Genomic DNA, 20,052 nt, shown 5'->3' with positions numbered 1-20,052 from the left:
ATTTTCTTCCAACGTTATGGACTTAATTCCCCGCACATAACCAGAACTAGCAAACAGCCCAGTGCAATTTCATTTCCTCAGTTAACAATTTGAATGCGTCCTCTGAGTCATGTCTTTGGGGGACACTGAATCCTTGTTGTGTTACTGAAAAGTAAATGAAATAATGCAGATTAAATATTCATGATGGAGCCTACAGATTCAGGAAGGGGAGTTCATTGAAAGTACTGCATTTTTCAAATAAGAATTTTATTTCATTCAGGGAAAGGCTTTAAAAGGAGTTTCCATCAAAGTAAGGCATTAGGACTAATCAAATTAGATTTTTTCTGCACTTTCTGTGGGACATTTGGTTGCATACATTATGCGAATCCAGCAAAGTACAAATATATTCTTAATAGAAGGTATTATTGTAAGCTGTCGATTCAGTTTTTTTAAAAATTTTTTAGCTTACATTAATAGTTGGTAAAAGCATCAAATTACTCCTAGTGGTGAACCATTGACTATCAACAGCTCTGTAACTCTGTGCAGCTTTTCCCAACTTTCACAGCAGACACAGCTAAATACATACTTTTAATTTTGCCAGTGGCATGCTCACGTATAAGACAACTGTTTTTGCATTGTGTATAACGACAGGATGATTTTCTGTGGGACTGCTTTTCAAATGTCCTGCCCCCTTGTGGCTGATGTTTAATGTATCTTCAAGTGTTGTATCAGAAGTCATGTCTTTAACTAGGTGCATTCAACAGTAAAAGAGAAAGACCGAAAAAAAGAAAACTGATATGCCTCTACATATTCCTAGGGGTTTACATTGTCAACAGCCTGTGTGTTGTGACCGATAAGCATGCACACACACTTAAGTCAGGCACATCAATGGAAGTCGCATCATGCTGCAACTTCATAGTATCCAATTGTTATAGCTTGAATAAATATTTGATCAAAGCCTAAAAAAAAACGTCAAATTGAATCCCACAACCTGCAGTAAATCAGTAACATTCAGTGCTGTATGTCTCCATTCAGTGATTTGACTTTTCTGCTGGCACTGACACTTTTGCATGTTTGGAGGCTCCACTCTGGGAGGAGGTCTTCTAAATCTTTTAAACGGCACATTAATGTTTCATGGACAGAGAAGATCATCTAACACAGCGATATTCTGAGGCAAAAATTCAAAATGCCCTGAATACAAAAACTCAAGTCTGCCATTTTATTTGCATTCTCAATGCAAACCCTGCTGCCAAAATTGAGGACAAAGAGTCACTGTCCTTTGGTGTGAAGTTTTGTTTTTTTGTGAATGTGTTTACGTTATCACAGTGTTCTCATCAACATGACAAAGTCTGATTTAGTTATTCTCATCACACTCCACGCAGTCAAATGTTTCTCACACCCTTAAGGCGTTGGCTTCATGCTGACTTTTAGCACTATATCACATTGTTCCTGTGAATCACAGAGTTCCACTGTGTCAAAGAAGATCAATTTGAGAAGAGAACAAATTCTTCTAAATATATATTTCAGTCACTCTAATCCATTAAAACTTTAATTAAGAACTTAAGAAGATGGAGCATGTTTCATTTTTATACACATCCCATTTGCATTAGCCACTCCTAATAATTCATCTTCACTGCCACTGAAGCATTTTCACCACAATCTTCTTTAATCACATTAATACAAGCAAAATCTCCTTGCTTTTATTACAACATTTCTCCTCAGGGTTTTCAGGGGAGAATCTGGGTTTTGGTTTGTCGCAGATAGAAAAGCATGTGCGACCCACACGCCTCTTGTCATTCTCAAAAAAATAACACCACGGTATCCTGTGTGTTTTATCTTGACTCCCTCTATGAAGTATCACATCAATCAATACCGTAGCAGCACTTACAATGTCTACCCGGTGTTAACACAAATACTGTGATACTTGACTAAAGATTTCAGTAGGAATTTACGCAAAGGGAGCATTGACTCATGTCCTTGGAAATGTTAAAGGTTGGCAAATAAAAATAGGATGGGCATTTAATAATGTCTCTCAGTATCCATTGCTAAAAAACAAACGTTTGTTTACATCTAAGGCAGTGGTTCTTAACCTGGGTTCGATCGAACCCTAGGGGTTCGGTGAGTCGGTCTCAGGGGTTCGGTGGAGCCTCCGCCCTGGAATTTTTTATACCATTTGTTACAACATATCTTTGTGAGCAATCGTTTTCGAGGATGCTGGACATAAAAACTAAGAAAAGGAACAGACTCTGCTGTGAAAATGACATGAGACTGGCACATGCCAAGGTGAAGCCACGCATATCTGAACTGGTCTCTCAAAGGCAACAGCAGAAGTCACACTGAGGTAAGTTATTGTGAGTTCATGCACTGTGTTGGTTATGTTATTTGAACAATGCACAGTTTCATTTTGTGCACCAGTAAAAAAAAAAATCATATTTTATTTTTTACTAAAGAAGGGTTCGGTGAATGAGCATATGAAACTGGTGGGGTTCGGTACCTCCAACAAGGTTAAGAACCACTGATCTAAGGTGAACCTCTCTGAGTCAGTGTGGTGTTTGGTGCTGTCCATGGTGCTGAATCCTTTCTGCAGGCATTTACAGTACATGTACGAATATGACATTATAAGAAGAAAATAATTGAAATACAAAGATTAATGCTGATGATCAAGGCTTTTCCGTGAGGCTGCAACTAACAATTATTTTCAATAACCAGTTGACTGTTTTTTGTTTGTTTTGTTTTGTGTTTTTTTTATCAGTCAGGACAATATATTATCTAAAACCCAAAGAGATTTCATTTATGATGATGAGAAATGGAGAAAATCACTCAACAATCAATTAACTGTATATTTATTGAGGATATTTTTCTCCTATTCTCATGCATAAGCATTTTATTCTTGAGGTTATTTGATGTGACTATTATTTAGCATGTTAAATAATAGTAAAAATCAAACTGCTCCCTGCTGGACTCCCTTATTCCACTTGCAGAGACCAACTATAGAAGCAACAAACTAACAGGCAGTCATAGAAGCTGGCAGGGTCTGTCAAGATTATGTGGGTATCAGTCTGCACACCTTCATGTGTGAAGGCATTTTATGTGTGTTTGGCAGTGTGGGCATAAATGCAGTTGTGTGCCCTGTATGTCAAGACTAAGCAGAGATGAAAAATAAGCTGAGACAACTATTGAGTTCCTCCCCTCCCCACCTTTTCATGGACTGTTATCCAATTAGGTGATTCTCATTGCTTTAATCGATGGAGACATGAACGGGCATACACTCACACGCATACAGACACAAAGTCACAAGTCAACCCATTCCCTGAGTGATGTCTAACCCAGTTACTATGGAGATGGGGGGATATGGTGTAGAGAGTGAAATGTGACTATAAGTGACAGGAGCAGATCTACAATTAAGCACTATGCAGGAGCAAGAAAGGAAAAGGGGGAGAGTAGAGGGGTGTGATTAAATCCAAACCTCTTTACACACTCCACACAAATGACCCTCAGGAGAGAGAGCACAATAAATCATTTTGATAAAGTATCTAAATAGATAATTATCTTTAAAAATCAAGTTTGACGGCTCCATTTTAATATGGTCTGAATTGCTACAGATATTATTGTGCCTTTTTTTATTTCTCATTCTCTTCAGAATAACGGTTCTGTTGCTTCATGGATGAGAAGAAAACAGAGGGAAGGCCTCATGTGGTGTTGCAGAAATGCAGGCTAGACACGCACTCTGTGTCTCTTTCAATTTGAAATAGATAAATTGGAAATTATTCTCTAATCAATATAGTTTTATGTCACCTTGCCACACTTCCTATTCTCATTATTAGAATTATTATTATATTATTATTGAGCCAGGCAGTGAAATGTGCTACAGTCATGCACCTAAAAGAGCACATTATTATTATTTTCATTGTTTTTACAATCTGTGATCCCACCTCCAAAGAGCAGCTGAGCTCTGCTTTACAAAGAATGTCTTAAGTGCTGATTGCATAATGAGCTTTCACCTGAAATAAAGCAAATTAAGTAAATATGTTGCCAATTACAAGCAGATTGCTAGGACAAACAGACTGAATAAAAGGCAAGGCACTTCCTTTATGCTTTCTTGTATGTAAATATAGCCCTGAGAGAAGGCATGCAGTTCATGCTGCTATTAAACAGATTACTGAGTGCAGCAGGTTCTGACTGTTTGTAAGTAAATAGTTTGATATGCAGAATCTAAGCTAGTGAAAGAGTCAAGCATTTGTTTTTATCAGAACATAGTGTAAGTGTCTGCATAACATAGAAAATGCACAAATAAACAGCATTTCATTTAAAAATGTTGAAATCTAAAAGGGGCACCAACCGAAGCAACTAAAACCATAATGTATGAGAAATAGACACAGACAGAGACAACTGATTTGCCAGCCAAGTTACCAGTTAGCTAGAGAAAGACACAGATAGACAGGCAGATAGGAAGACAGGCAATCAGTTCATCAGCCAGCGAACTACACAAACAGACGGGCAAACAGGCAGACTGGCAGGGAAATGAGCCAGGCAGTCTGTTTAGTACTAGACAGAAAGAAAGACAGGGAAATATTCAGTGACACTCCCGTAAATTTGTGCAGACTAGTCAACAGACTGGGGGACTTGAAGGCCTGCAGGAGTTTAATCAGTCAGGGATGAAAGAAACAAAAATGAGAAACAAAGCCAGTTTGTCACTGAAAACTAGTGGGTCGGAGTCCTAAGAAAAAACTGAATTAATGGCATGCAAATGGTCCTAAATAAATTCTGTACTCTCAATAGATAGTGTATGCTCTAACTCAGATTCCAAGTTGTAGCTGTGTCCATATGAATGTGTGCACATCATTTTTCAACGACCTCATACATGAATCACCAAAAAACATTCTACCAAACTGAAAAAGATTTTAAAAAGAAGTTACATAATAATCTGGGGACAAAAATATAACTTAAAATACACACACAAAAAATGTAAGAAACACTAAAGATGTGCTGAAAAAAGGCAGAAACTGACACCTACTGCAGGATTCAAGAACATGCTGTAGGCTCAGTCTGTTCGGTCAAAGAGCAAGTGCTTAAATGCTGCCTCCTGCTGTGCTGTCACATCACTCTTCACTCACTGTCTTCATTGCACACAATGCTGATATTCTAAAACAAGACACTTGAGATGCAAGGTGTTCACTGTCCTCAAAATAAAAAAGGGAAGAAACAAGCAGATGTTTAGCCTTGGCGCAAACAAAGCCCAGATAATAGAACTACTCGAGTCGGGACTTCAAAGAATTACAGCCCGAGTACCAAACACTGCAGAACCCTTATATCAAAGCAACTGCATTAGCAAGGCTCTTAGAGGTACACAAACACACAGTGCCTCCACCCAAGGACCTCTGAGCTGAGAAAAAGAGTTTAGCTTGGTTCTAGTGTGGCCACCATTGCTTGCTAAAGGCATGCAACCTGTTGCTTGTTTGACTGAAATACAGCTCACAGATGTGTTCTCTAAACCCCTTCACTCACTCACTCCTTCACGCTCTGCCAGGGCTAATGTAATGTGTGTGTGTGTGAGTGTCTGTGTGTTTATTTCAGTGTGTTGATAATAAGGGCCTTTCGTATTTATTTATCAGTTAATTAAATCACCGAAGGGACTTTTTTTTTTTCATGTTACCCCTTTAAAACCAGTGGTTTAGGTTAATCTGAAGTCAATACAACAGTTCCACCAAGAGTGGAGACAGTATATGATAAGTTTCTAGAGTGCAAAAATATTTTGATAGCAAACTATTTCAGCCACATTTCTAACATTAAATATTTTTATTCAGCCTCGTTCTTCACCTGTTTACCTTCACAAGTAACTTTCAGTTATTCAGTCTTGAATAAAGTGCTGCTCATCCTGCCATAACAAATCTACTTTTGCAGCTTTGCAGTGCAGGTTTCAATATTTCAAAGTGTCAAGCCATTGTATGTCTTGGAAAAAGGATTTAATAACATTTCTGATAACTTTAAATGAATCAATGGCTCATGTGTAGGTATAGTACTTTGCTTGTCAGGTGGATTGAATCTGGTGCACAATCATGCTTCACTGAACACAAGTAATATCTCGAAAAAGCTTGATATGTCTACAATATGGCACAGTCAAGAATAGATAAATAAAATATATTTAAATATGAATGCGAGCTGCTTTTTGAGGCTGACTGCTGTCTGGTGTCATTTCCCTGTAAAGTGGCATAAATTTAGAAAAGGCACGAGTGTTAGAGGAAGAGAATTAAGCAAACATTGTGCACCTGTATCATGCCAGTAAGTAAGTACTGTATTTGCGTCTGCTTATCCTTTCCATATTTTGGTTGATTCCTTTCTTTTTTTTCTGAATTAATTAAATTGATTCCAAAATGAAGCCAGCATATCATGAAAGCACACTCATACACACACACTCACACTCACACTTGATGAACAGTTTATCATCCTATTTCCCTTTGTGCCAACTTACTGGCCATTCAAGATATAATTTGCGGTATACAGTGACTTGGCTGCCAGATATACAATATTCAATTTCTTGTTTGCTGTGTTTGAATATGTGTATTGGCTGGTTTGATACATGAAAACAACAGGAGACAATGACTGCTTCCATTCATGCCTCATTTTCCTTTTCAGTGTTTGCATTGAATCATTTGGCATTTGGAAGTACTGTACCCATGTTGAATAAACAGTTGGAATGGCTTAGAACTCAAAGAGCTGTATTTCCATCTTAATTACAGCTTGCACTTTGTTGCATGTTTCAATGTAAGTGAATTTTGGAAACTGAAGGGATGAATGTTGAAAGAAGCCTTTTCATCTCACTCTGACCCAGAAGCAAATTGATGTCCTCTGTCTGAATGCAAGTTTATGTCAACACAAAAAGAACTTGAGGAATGTAACTTGTTGATTGCTCCCAGGCACCTGTTCAATGTACAACACAGTATTATCATCCTACCTTCTTGCACAGCCTGGAAGGGGTTGTTCCCATCAACGAATTCCACAGAGATGGTGATCTTCTCGGTCTCTAGGATTTCGTTGTTCAAATTGAGATCTGCCACGGCAAGGCGAAACACCTCGTCATCTTTCCGTGCTGACTCGTCAAAGATAGCGCCTGTTTACAAGGAAGAAGGCAAAAAGGAAAAGGAAACCATTACTCAGTATTACTGTAGAGGACTTTTATAAAGAGACAAAACAGTAGAGATAGAAATATTGTAATAAGAAGTATGCAGCCCAAAAAGTGAGTTTTCATGCTCAACCTTTGACTTCATCCCAGATGGTCCAGCACTTTCCTCGACATATTCAGTAACTTCAGATTTTATCACTAAGAAATTGGTAATGAGCTGGCATAGTGTAATAATTAAGGCTAGTTCTCTGATACCAAAGGTTTTATTATGACTGATGACATTTCACCAAACATTAGGGTTGCCCCTGACAACTCAATGATTCAAGTCATGAGCCTTGACATTTTGTCAGTCAAACTTCTGTAGTTTAGTTTTTTAACTGTGTCACTCTACATAGAATGATGCTAGAGCAACAGCATGGCAGGCTGTAAACTTTACAAACTAAGTCACAAAATGAGCAAAACCACAAAACTATCAGTGATGGAGGTGGAGAAGGGCAATACAACTGGAGGGCAGCGTGACGCTGGAAAGCTGACTGTCAGTGAAGTCGGCTAATGAACCAGACGATCGTACAACCTTCTGTACTGCTGTCAACTGTGACTGACATTTCTGTCAGCAGTCCAGCAGGAGAGATGCTCCATGGTGCAATGGGATTTTATAACTGAATCATGAGCACAGCACACGTAAGACATGATGGCTTAAACAAAGAAAGGCCTATGTATAGACCATAAAGCCTCAATCAAGGTCTACATGGAAATGTTGGGACTTAAACAAAGGGGCCACACCAAGGCCCCCACCAAGGCCCCCACCAGACTTTGCCACTTCACACCTAGGTGTGATGTCTGGGTTGGACTTGAATCCTGCTCTATGATTTTATTAAATGCACAGCATTTTAATACTTATATTCATCTAATTACAGCTTATTCCAGCTCATAAACATAAATTACCAGTGACTGATGACCACATGAACACAAACAGGTGGGCAGCAAATGATACACCAGTTGTGTTCTCCAAATATGTGAAAAGGGCAATCTGCTACACTTGGAGAAATCTCTTTATCTAGCCCCTGAACTGGGACTTGAGAAAGACTGGGTGTGAGGGAGAAACTGCTCGGCATCATTGTTCATTCTAAGGTCAAATACTGCCCAAGGGCACACTGAGTCAGCCAAAATGGTTGCTGCACAAAGGGAAACAGAGGAAGAAACTGGCGAATGCCAGTATCTGTAGTGAAAGATAAAGTTCTCACAAGTCAATATTAAATTAGTCATAAAATAAATATCAACCTGCAGCTTTGCTGAGACAGACAGATGAGACAACATGTGGCGTTGACTGGCTGGTACAGATTTGGTCTCTTCTTTGGTCTGTTACACACAATTAACTATGTGGTATCTATTCCTCTCTTTCTTCCCCTTTAGCGGATTTCAACCCAGTTTATCCCCTCAATCCACTGGGCCAGTAATTGTGTTAGCCAGAGCACTGAAGCACTGCTAAATGTAGTTCACTGACGAGAAAATAAAGCACATATTGTATGAGCTTGTGTGTATATATTATTCCAGATTATGTATGCAAATTCAATTAATAACCAGGGAATCTACAACAATCTAATCTATTGAGGGCTGTTTTCTACCACATTTATAAGACTGTTGTTGTTTGGTTTTATATAGGTCAATGAGTACACGATGATTTGATGATGATTTCAGGTATGTCTCTGAGAAACCTATTTTCTGCTTAATTAGTTTAAGAAATATGTACTATAATGTAGTTTAAAATGATACACTTAACTGATGATCTGGGGGCAGCATTTATTCCAAAATCCTGAATCATACTTTCTCTCACCCTATTTCAAATGAACTGTTGATTAAATTTAACTTCTGAATGACAATTAATTTCAACATAGTCTTTATACAACAAATACAAAACCAAACACTGTTTGAAGAGAGTTATGAGCAGTATGCTAACGACCCCTTCTTCCAAAGTTCTCATTAAATATGCATCCTTCAATAATTTGATCCATCAGCATTTGGGAACTGTAAATACCCTCCCACTGATTGAGTCTTGGTTGTTTCTATAATCATGCAGTATAGATGAGGTGAGACAATCAGGCCTGGACAAAGGGTGAAACACAGAGACTCATTAACTATTCCATTAGAAATCAATTATGAATGGGGTTCCAATCAGCTTGAAGATGACACTGCTGGGAAAGGATTTGTACACATTCGAAACTGTGCGACACAGGGGGACAATGTTAGGCAGCATATGTCTAGAGGACAAATGCATGGACAGAGGAGAGAAAAGGAGAGGAGAGGACTGCATACGTAGCTCTAAACTGAGTCAGACAAAAGGTGAAAACAAGTGTCAGTGCACTCGAAATCAGTGTTTTAATGTGCTCCACAGTATCTGCAGGATGAAAACAAATATACAAATTTGAGAGACTAATTTGTAAAACAAAATAGTGCAGCAGGAAAAAAACAAACACTTTGTGACCTCACTCATGCTTCCAGATATATGTTAATGTATCTTTACAGTTCTGTGTAACTGTCTTTACGGGTTTGTTTATGTTTTATCTCTTTGAATTATCCCACAAACAATGTGTTGTTGGTCTAGTGGCCAAAACAAAAGGATATTAAAATAGAGAGATATTTGTCACAGAGTCGTTTATCTGTAATTTCCCCTCCTTCCTTCTCTTCAATGATCTCTTAACCACTTACTCGTTCTTCCCTATCTTTCTATTTGACACCTGCACAGTGATTCATCAGCCGCCTGTATCTGATTAAAAACCACACTCTTTAATCTAGGCACAGTGAGGTGGCAAACACAAACACAAAAACACATTAAAAACTGACTCACCGACCAAATGTGTTTTAAACACCCAGTTTCATAATCAAAGTCATCTAAACACAAAGCGTGGTGGAAACTTAAGTTCATTTACAAAATGTGGCAATTTTGAATGTACATAAAGAAAGTGTACTGTTGTTAAAAGTGCGCATATCGGCTAATATTCCCAGTGTATGTTTAATAATGTATATTATGTTAAAAGAACCCATATACTGAGAAGAAAAATTTAAGAGAATTTAGGAGAAAGGACGATGGGTGAATGACTGCTGCTCTTTGCCTGTTATATCAGAAAAACATCACTGCATGCAGATTTACAAACACAGACTGTGCGCATCCGTACACAACACACAGATTTCTGGCTCTTCCTCCTTTCCAATAATGTGATTGTGAGCGCAAAGGCAAACGTCACCACATAAATCAGCCAGGAAATAAAAGCACTGAATCTTGCTTTACACAGACGCCCCAAGGGCGGGCACACAGACACACATATGCACGGACTTGCCCTGATACACACACACACACACACACACGCACACGCACACGCACACGCACACACACACACACACACACACACACACACACACACACACACACACACAGCATGTGGGCAGCAGCACTAAATCACCAACCTATTTCCAAACCATCCCTTCCTTGACAACAGCATCGTCAACAACAGCATCGTCAACACCAGCATCGTCAACAACAGCATCGTCAACAACAGCGGCCAATTTGAATGGATCCAAAAAGTAGACACTTTAAATTGTTTGGTTGAGAGGTATTGATCAAATTTCTGCCAGCGGTCAAGTGTTTAGCATTAATTTCCTAGTTTGTTTACACCGATTTCCTAGTTTGTCTACTTAGTGCCTAATAACCTCATAGAATGGATGACAGAAGCTGGAGGAAAAAGCACAAAAAAATATGAAGCACAAATAAATGATAAATCTGAAAATTTTATTCCACAAGCTGTCATGGTAGTCGTACAAATTTCAGTATTGTCTCCTTTTTTAATTACAAAATTTAATTGGAGCAAAGTCTCAGTAATTCATTAGCTGCCTACTTACACCTTTGTGAAGGCAGGAGAAGTGTCTGCATAAAATACTTTGCTAAATAGATAACATTAGCCATCATCACTATCATTTTCATCATCATCACAGCCTGTTTGCTTTGAATTAAACAGTATTACAGTCTCCAAAACAGGCAAACGACATGGATGAAAAAAAAAACATGAAAGATTAAAGGATGATGATGGGCTAATCAGTAGGCTTTCCTGGGGCTTTCATATCATCTTTGTTCTTACCTTGGTATACTGAGCCATGTACTCTCTCTGCTCGTCTTGTCTGGTTTGCCCTGCTAACATTAATTAGCACTGAACATTTAGTACAGCTGAGGCCAATGGGAATATCACTAGTTTTGTATTATTAAGTCATACCAAAGTATTGGATAAATAGAAATTATGACCAGATGAAAAGTGACCAAAGTGATCATGAACACGAATGTGTGATGCAAACTTTATGGCGATTCATCTATGTGACAGTTGATTGACCATTTAACTTACCACCGCTTAACCACAAAAGTCATATTCATGATGATCTTAAGGTATCACCATAGATAGTTGGAAACACCCTCAGGGTGCCAGGAACATTTGTAACAATTTTCATGATATACATCCGAAAGTCTGGGATATTTCACGAGAAACCTCAGGAGATTACCAAAGTAACAAAGTAATTACGATTCATCCTCAGGAAATCATGGATCTCTGTAACAAATGTCATGGCAATCCATCCAGTCTGGGCCAAAGCGTTGGACCAACTGATAGACTGGCATTACCCTCCACGTAACCATCCTGTTAGTGGAGCTAAAATAGTTTGTGTCCTTTTATGATTTTTACTTCAAGGATCAGTGTGTAAGATTTAGCGGCATCCTGCAAACCCCTTCACCCGCCCTCGAAACACAAGTGAATATTCTGGGCTACTGTAGAAACATTGCAGCTCAGTATGGTGCACACTGCAGAAGAGGACCCGCAGCATCTGTAGATATAAAAGGCTTATGCTAATGCAGCAAAAAGTTCTTATTTTTAAGGTAATTACACAGTAATGAAAACATAGTTATGTATATTATATTCTGTTTCTGCTGTATTTTGTAAATTAAGCCTCTAAAATCTAACACACTGGACCTCTTTAAGTTGGGCAAAGGTTCACATCAAGACTCCTTTTTAATGTTAAGATACTGAATAGTTACCATAAGTGTCCAGCTGGCCTGAAAGCAGAAACATGGTTATATTAATTTTAATCTTAAATTTTTAACAGGGAATACTTCAACCAGCTCAGCCACCTGACTACATAAAATCAGATAATTGCATTCAGGCTGGCAAAGGCACATTGTTGAATGTACAAAACAGTGCTCAATTTCCTTATTAAATGAACAAATTGGGATGGCACATCATCCAATGCAGAGTTATTATGTTCCCACACTCCATAAAGAGCCAGTAATTAAGCCAGCTCCTTCTCAGGATAATCATTCAGCATGAGTGAGGGAATGATTGTTAAGAGTGATTTCACGTTGAAAGTGGAGGGCAACATGGGCAGAGGAGGTGACGAAAAAAACGATAAATGTTAAACGGCTGAAACAAAATTAGTTTCTTGTCATTCAGCTCGACTGACATTTTAGAGGTTGCCATCTGTTTGCATTTTCTTTCCTTTTTTTAGGGAAAACAGCCGTGAGCTCTGCCAAATCCCTCTCCATCTGACTGCCTGTGCACCTGTCTTCTGGCCCTTTACTCTCATTCACTCAATCTCTCCTCTATTGTAACAATCACCCCCCCTCTCTCGCTCTCTCTCCATATCGCCACATGTATCTGTGCCTCTCTTTCACAGGGACAACTCTAAACAGGGCACCGAAGATTTCCGAAAATACCATGGGGGATCCAGGCTTCTGTCTATCTAAGAAACTCACACACCTGTTGTTGAGGTTGCAGCTGATGACAGTAATGTGACAGGAACACTGACATAGTGACAAGGATAATGACTACAGAGGAACACACGCACACCGGCGATGTATCTCTGATTTATGACAAGGTTGCCGTCTCAATGTGATGATGAAAGCAAGGTGGCGACGGCGCTGAGTGATGATGGTGATGAACTGGGGAAGCGCACAAATCCACACCAACACGCAAACACACATAGAAGAAGCACGCAGAAAGACTGTTATTTACAGCAGTGATGTGAGAGCTGGGAGTGCGTTTTGACACTTGGGAGGACAGTGTAGAATGAATGTGTGTGTGTGTGTCTGTGTGTTTGTAAGAGAGGGAAAGGACACAGTATTAATGGTAACAGGGGAGGAGAGTAAGCCAGTGGCATATGATAGGAACAGATATGAAAAAAGCCTGAATATTTATCATACTGTATAAGCTCTCACAAGAATCACACACACACAATGTTCATGCAATTTTCCAGTAAAGGAAGTAATATCCCAGTGTTTGTGCATCTGTGTATGTGTATGAATATGATATAGTAGGTCAGCAAGAAAATCTTGTGAACTTGCTGGATATTTTGTTGATACAACAGCAGATATACAGAAGATACTGAATCATCCATGACAATCTTTGTCCATGGTAGTGTGCTGCAGTTTGGAATGCAACTGCCTAATATTGTGTAGATCCCTTTTTTTGCCACCAAAACAGTCCTGACCCATCAAAGCATGAACTCCACTAGACCTCTGAAGGTGTGCTGTGGTATCTGGCACCAAGAACATCCCACAGATCGTCAAGTGGATCAAGACCTGGGTAATTCGGAGGCCGAATCAACACCTTGAACTTGTTGTTGTGTTCCTCAAACTATTACTGAACCAATTTTGCTTTGTGGCAGGCGTATTACCCTGCTGAAGGAGGCCATTGCCATCACGGAATGCTGTTTCCATGAAACAGTGTACATGGTCTGCAACAATTCTTAGGTAGGTGGTACGTGTCAAACATTCATACTGTATAAATGGCAGGGTCCAAGGTTTCCCAGCATTGCCCAAAGCCTTATACTGCCTCTGCCAGCTTGCTGCTTTCCTTGTGCCATGCGTCCCCCAGGTAAGTGATGCTCATGTGCCCAGCCATCCATGTGATAACCTGACCTGCAGTCTTGGAGATGCTCTGATCCAGTAATCTAGCCATCACAGTTACTTAAATGCATGTGCCTGCCATTTTTTCCTGCTTCTGACAGCTTTGAGGACAAATTGTTCACTTGGTGCCTAATCAATCCTAGGTGCCATGACAACAGGATAATCAGTGTTCTTTTTCTTCACCTGTCAATGTTATGGCTGTGTAATATACCCACAAACTGTATTAATGAGTGTATATTGCTGGATGACAGACAGATGGCTGACAATTGATTCCCATGAGTATTGACTGAGAAATCTCCCAGGTAACCTGACTCGTGTAAAAATATCTCCCTCATTCTCCCTACTTTTTTTAAAAGCTCTTCCTCCCTCACTTCTTTCATTATAGGCATGTAAATTAATTTGCTCCATCGTTAAGGAGGCAAGCAGCCAGGAGAATCTGTAATCATAGTTCAGCAGCACTCCAGTCCTTTGCCACACAATGCTGTGCCAAGGTCATTGCTATCTGCCATCATGCCTCCCTCCCAGCCTCACCTTTTCCCCTCACCTTATGTAGACAGAACCCAGCCTGACTGTTTCCTTCCTTTGTCGAGACCTGCTGTACACATCCAGGGCTTTGCTTTCTCCCACGCAAATGAACATACTTTGAGTAGGTGGAGGATTTGTTTTGTGACTCCATTCATTAGCCAGCAAGCTGAACACAATTTGGAAATAACCAATTCATCTAAGTTGAGATTCAGTCACTGAGTGCGCATCCAGCAAAGTAAAGGGTGGACAATTGACAATGTCGTTTTTCTTTCTGTGTTTCTCTTCATGTCAGCTCTTGGCCGGTTTTGGCCAGGTCCAGCTCGTTTGCAAACAACAGCTGACTCAGCTGCAGTCCAGCAAGGCTTGCCAGCAATCTTAAAACAGTAGAGCTGGTGGCTGTGAGCCAGATGTTAGAGTATATCTCAGCCTGAGCCAAGGTATAAGTAAATGATAATTAGGATGATAGCAATGTACCTTCTAAATGGCCTGAGTATATATTCAGTGTACCTGTGTATACCCTTGACAGCAGATGAAAAATGATTGCATGCATTTTGCTGCAACTCTAAATTCTCCTTCATATCAATATGTTGCATAAGAAATTAAATATTTGCTTTGCTGGCCCTGAATGTTAAAACAATCCCACTGGCTTTATCAGCTTCCTTTCACTCTAATTTCATCTACACTTGACCTTACCTCTCATTTATAACCTTTTATATCCATCTGTCTCATTTCATCTCTTCTCATCTTTAATAAAACCACCTCACCTCATTATCTCTGTTCTGCTTTACAGTTCTGTTTCACCTATACTTCTAACCACTTCCCCTTCCCTCTCATCTTCAGCTCCTTGCCTCTTTGTTCCCCAGTTCTCCTGCCCTCTCTGTTCTCCTCCTCCTTTTTACATCCTTTTCTGCATGCTTTTTATTTCCCTAAGCATCACTCTGCTCTCATCCTCTCTAACTCCCTCTCCCTTTCTTGTTCAATGCGACTCTCGATGTGCCATTTAATCCAGGTAAACTTGCACTGGTTTGGAGGGACTTGATATCTTTGAAGACTGCTGTGTGAATATATGTGTGTATGTGTATGAGTCAGAGATATAGGGCACAGAGAAAGATTTCATGATCTGACATTTGCTTTAAAAGTCATTCAAGTGTTTGAATTTTTCTAACATTAAAAACAAATCATGCACATATTGCCAACCATTTTCCAAAGTATAGCTTCTTGTACCGTAGCTGTTAGAGAGATACAGTCTTTCTACCTGTCAGGCAACCATTGTTTTGAGATACACCAGAACGCTATGAAAATCAATTTTCAGAGATATGTAATCCATCACAATAAACACGCTTTCATCTTTACTTTCTTTCTTCATTGTGTAGCAACACAGGTAAAAGCTTTGATAGCTTGAAGGTTGTTACCTGTTGGTATACATTTAAGTGGTGGTGGGAAGTTACACCATCAGGGTCAGGTATTGAACTGAACAAGCTATATTGTCAACAAACACACTAATGTCATGAACAGCCGTGCTTGAACACACCAAGCCTGTACTTACAGCTGCATTACCACGCAACTATGAACATTTACTGGGTTAAAACAAAGCTTATGTACATGACTCTCTTCTCACAAGTGAAGTTTCATGGTTGTCTTTCTGTTTGTTTTAACCATGTCAGAGGATTGTGTTTGTTAATGCAGAAAAAACAGAGAAAGATAAAAAAAAGTGCAGAGAGATAGAACAACAGAGAGAGGAAGTGAAAGAAACGAGACTGAAGAGCAACAAATAAAAGGATGATGAAGAGGGGGTAGAAATAAAGAGGTGAAGAATAAAAAAAAAAAGAAAAAAAGAACTCTTTTGTTAAAAATGTGAACATACGAAACTGTACAAGAACTGAAACCTCGAATCTGCTTTTAAAGCAAGAAGCCAGTCTTTTTAAGCACCTTGAGTCTTTAAGCTCACTATCCTGATTAATGCTGAACGTTCGGAAGGATTTTGCCTGAAGCACTCGTAAGAGGCTCCAGATTTGTACACATCACAAATGTCACATTATATTTTTAGGGAGGAATGGATTTTGGAGGATCCCCCTTTTTGTTGCCCTTCTTCCCGCCAACAAACGTTGCGTGTCTACGGCATCTTCAGACTTTTATATTCCTTCCGTGGTATGTGCTATCAAATCCTATCCTTTTCTCAAATCCCTGTATTTACTGTATGACTCCAAAACTTCTGAACTCTCCTCCCCTTTGTCTCCCCCTCTGTAGCTTCCCCCTCTATCACACTGCTCTCCTGCATACTTTTTCTCTAATTCCCTCACAGTCCCTCCCCTCATCTCTCCCCTTCTCACCTTATCCTTCCATCACATACCTGTCCTCTACCTCCTCCACACATTCACAAACACTTCTTTTCCCCATCCCTGCCCACTATCCTCAGGCACTCTTATCCCATATATTCCCATCCCTCCTTTCCTCTCATACCCACCCACTGTTGCTTTTTCCTTCATCTTATCTCATCCCTTTTTCTTTTGCCCGCTGGCTCTTTTTCACCCCAGTGTGCTCTTCCCTCCCGTCGTCCTTGCCCTCTACACCCATTACAGGTTCTGGAGGGTTTGCTGTTCATCATTACTTAAGCAGTTTAGTAACTAAACTGTCCTCTTTCCTTTCCTTGGTGATGCTGCTGCAGCTGTGTTCCTCTGCTGGAGTTGGGACTTAAAAAGGAAAGTACATTCCCTCCAGGTTTTACTGTGCACAAATACTACTGAGCACACACAAACAGGCACAAGAAGACTTCCAAATACAAATGAAAAAAATACTAATATGAATGTGCATAGCGCCACACACATACACCAACACAGGGGCACAGAAGTACACTTTATTTGCTTCATAAATAAGACTCCCTCAACCAAGTGGCCAGCAGAGATATGATGACTCTAAATAACCACTAAACAGATGACCTGTGATCAATATAGCAATGCTGATGCATCAGTAATTCACTGAGTGTGTGTCACAGCTACTTCTTTCTCTTGCATTAACTGTCTTATTAATTTGTTGCTACTTTTTATAATCAATCCATCCACACGCACACACACACACACACACACACACACACACACACAGTAAAGCAGAGATAGCACCACTTCCGTTGTCCTCATTTTCCCTCCATCACTTTATCTCTCTCCCTCCATCATTCCATCTACTTCTCTCTCTCTTTCTAACTCTCATTATTTATCTCTCTCCCACCCACACTATCATCATACCCCCTCTCTCTCTCTAGCCCACTTTCCCTCAAGGCCACTCACTGCACTACCACCCCCATGGAACACCTTCTGTTCCAGCCAAACCTGCATCCACCTCACTTATATTCATTACTACGAATGTTCTCTCTCTCTCTCTTTCTCACACACACACACACACACACACACACACACACACACACACACACACAATGTTCATTACCAGCAGTGAGCAGTGAGTCAGTTAAAAAGTCATAAAGAGCATAATAAAGCTCCTCCATCTGAAAACCTATTAACAATGGGCAATCCTAGGGGTCACACAAGCAAGCACAAACTCACAGATGTGTTCACATATGCACTCGGGCCCGCACACATACAGTTCACACACTGATAATAAAAAACAAACAAACACGACACACAAACTGTTCTAATGTGGGGTCAGGCGGGAATAATAGGCTTCTAATTAATGCTAGCGTGGCATTAATAGATTCATTACAGAGACAAGACATCAGACTCAGCACATGATGGATGGATGCTGAAGAGGTGATGTGTGTTGTGAGCTTGCAGGATCTGGATATAATCCATAATTTATCATAATCAAAAATTCCTTTCGGTTTGAGCTGTGCAAATTCAGCAGTGATTAAAATTATAGGAGAAAGAAATGTAGCACAAATTACCTGCTTTGGGTCTCTCATTTGGGATCAAAGAGAAATGTTCTGCAACATTCCCACAGAGGACTCACATACAGTACAATTTCTGGAACAAGAAGTTGCTAATGTGAATGTGACCTGAAAAGCCTTTAAACGTGTGTTTACTGTCCTTAAATGAATGTGTGTATGCGTTCTCATGTCAATAAATCCATCAATGATAGTCTTTAGTTGGCCTGAAAAGATTCATATTTCAATACAGCAGCTGCTTTTCTCTTCTTGCCTCTTATAAAGTAGGAGTGTAATGGTATCATCAGGCAACTTATAAAAACTAAAACAAAAAAAAAAGTGCACAGTTGGATGCAATCAAGATATTGCCTGAAACAACATTCATATTATACAAGTTTCCATTGTAGAGCTGTGCCCAGTATCTTGACCTTTGTAAAAGGTGCATTCCTAACACTGATATTTAAATTTGAAATCAACATTCCCATGCTGCTCAGGTCTTGACTCTAAAAAATATATTAACATTGTAACGTTGTTCTCTGTCTCTCCTCTGCTCTCTGTGTCATGGCTGTCCTGTCTGTTTGACCGAGGGCAGAGCAAACAGAGCAGACACAGTGGATGGGTTGAAGTGTGCATTGCTTGCTTTAGCTGCAATCATACAAAATCTGCAAACGTGGCTCTTTTATGCAAGGGTTTGCAGAGTTACGGCTTGTTGTTTTGTTTCTCTGATTGACTACATTGGTCTCACTAATGCAGCGCCGTCTCTTCATTCGGTCTCTAGCTAATTTGACCACAGCTGCCCTCGCCATCTCTCTCCCTCTCTGCATGGGGCCAGCTTTGTGTTTACAATCTGCCTTTCAAGGCTGACTTATTAAATCTGATGAATCGCTTTATTCAAACTGTAGAATTTGCTTGAGGGTGATGATACCTTTAAAAAAAAGTTGTATTCAAAGACTTTATCCATTTTAGAGCCGAAGCCATGGACACAGTTTTCCAGGCAATGTTTTTTTTTTTTTAACCAGACAAAAGTTTTCTTTAACCATGGTCACAAGTCGGTATGTCAAAAATGGTCAACAGGAGTGAACAACCAAGGTTCTAAACTGTAAAAAATGAGTCCTCCAAAGCAGAAAGATGTTTTAAACGCTAAAGATCGCATAATTCAAATTGCCGGTACCTTTGAGGTTATAAATTGTATTACTCATAAAGGTAAATTAGGATGAACAAATATTTTATGATGTTTTAATATTCTGTCAACACCATTTGATCACAAATGCTAAGGCATGTGAAAGATGAACAATATGTTGGTGAGTCTAGCTTTTTCCTGACAGTGATCATTCACTGCTGCTGGCTGCTGGCTGCTTGTCAGGTCATTTTTTTTTCAGGTTATCATGTATGCATGCAGACATGATCGCAAGCGGAGGCACTCTCGTCAGCCAGGGCCAGAAGCTGCCATACTGCCAGCCAGAGGAGTTCATTTGAAAGCCAGCACGTCAGCAGAACCTCTTCACACACATGCACAGCTCCAAGTAGCTATTGTTTTATTCATCACTGCAGTAGGTGGCCCTCAGGATCCAACACCCCCAGAGCGGTGTACATAACATGTAGGTGAATAGGTTTGTGTCT

General features: G+C 39.8%; 1 protein-coding gene across 5 annotated transcripts in view; it reads right to left on the bottom strand.

Annotated features, from left to right (window-relative positions):
- grid2 (glutamate receptor, ionotropic, delta 2) overlaps positions 1–20,052 on the bottom strand; it is a 420,953-nt gene that overhangs the window by 337,964 nt on the left and 62,937 nt on the right. For all 5 annotated transcript variants that reach the window (XR_003462339.1, XR_003462340.1, XM_010731260.3 and 2 more), the window contains exon 2: positions 6,932–7,087. Coding sequence is in view for 3 of the 5 variants with exons in the window: in XM_010731260.3 (XP_010729562.1) it covers positions 6,932–7,087 (156 nt within the window). In the remaining 2 variants the exon portion in view is untranslated. The remainder of the gene's footprint in view (positions 1–6,931; positions 7,088–20,052) is intronic.

Source organism: Larimichthys crocea, chromosome III (assembly GCF_000972845.2).
Source record: "Larimichthys crocea isolate SSNF chromosome III, L_crocea_2.0, whole genome shotgun sequence".
NCBI lineage: Eukaryota > Metazoa > Chordata > Actinopteri > Sciaenidae > Larimichthys > Larimichthys crocea.
Note: the sequence above shows the minus strand (reverse complement) of the source record. Positions and strands in the feature narration are given on the sequence as shown.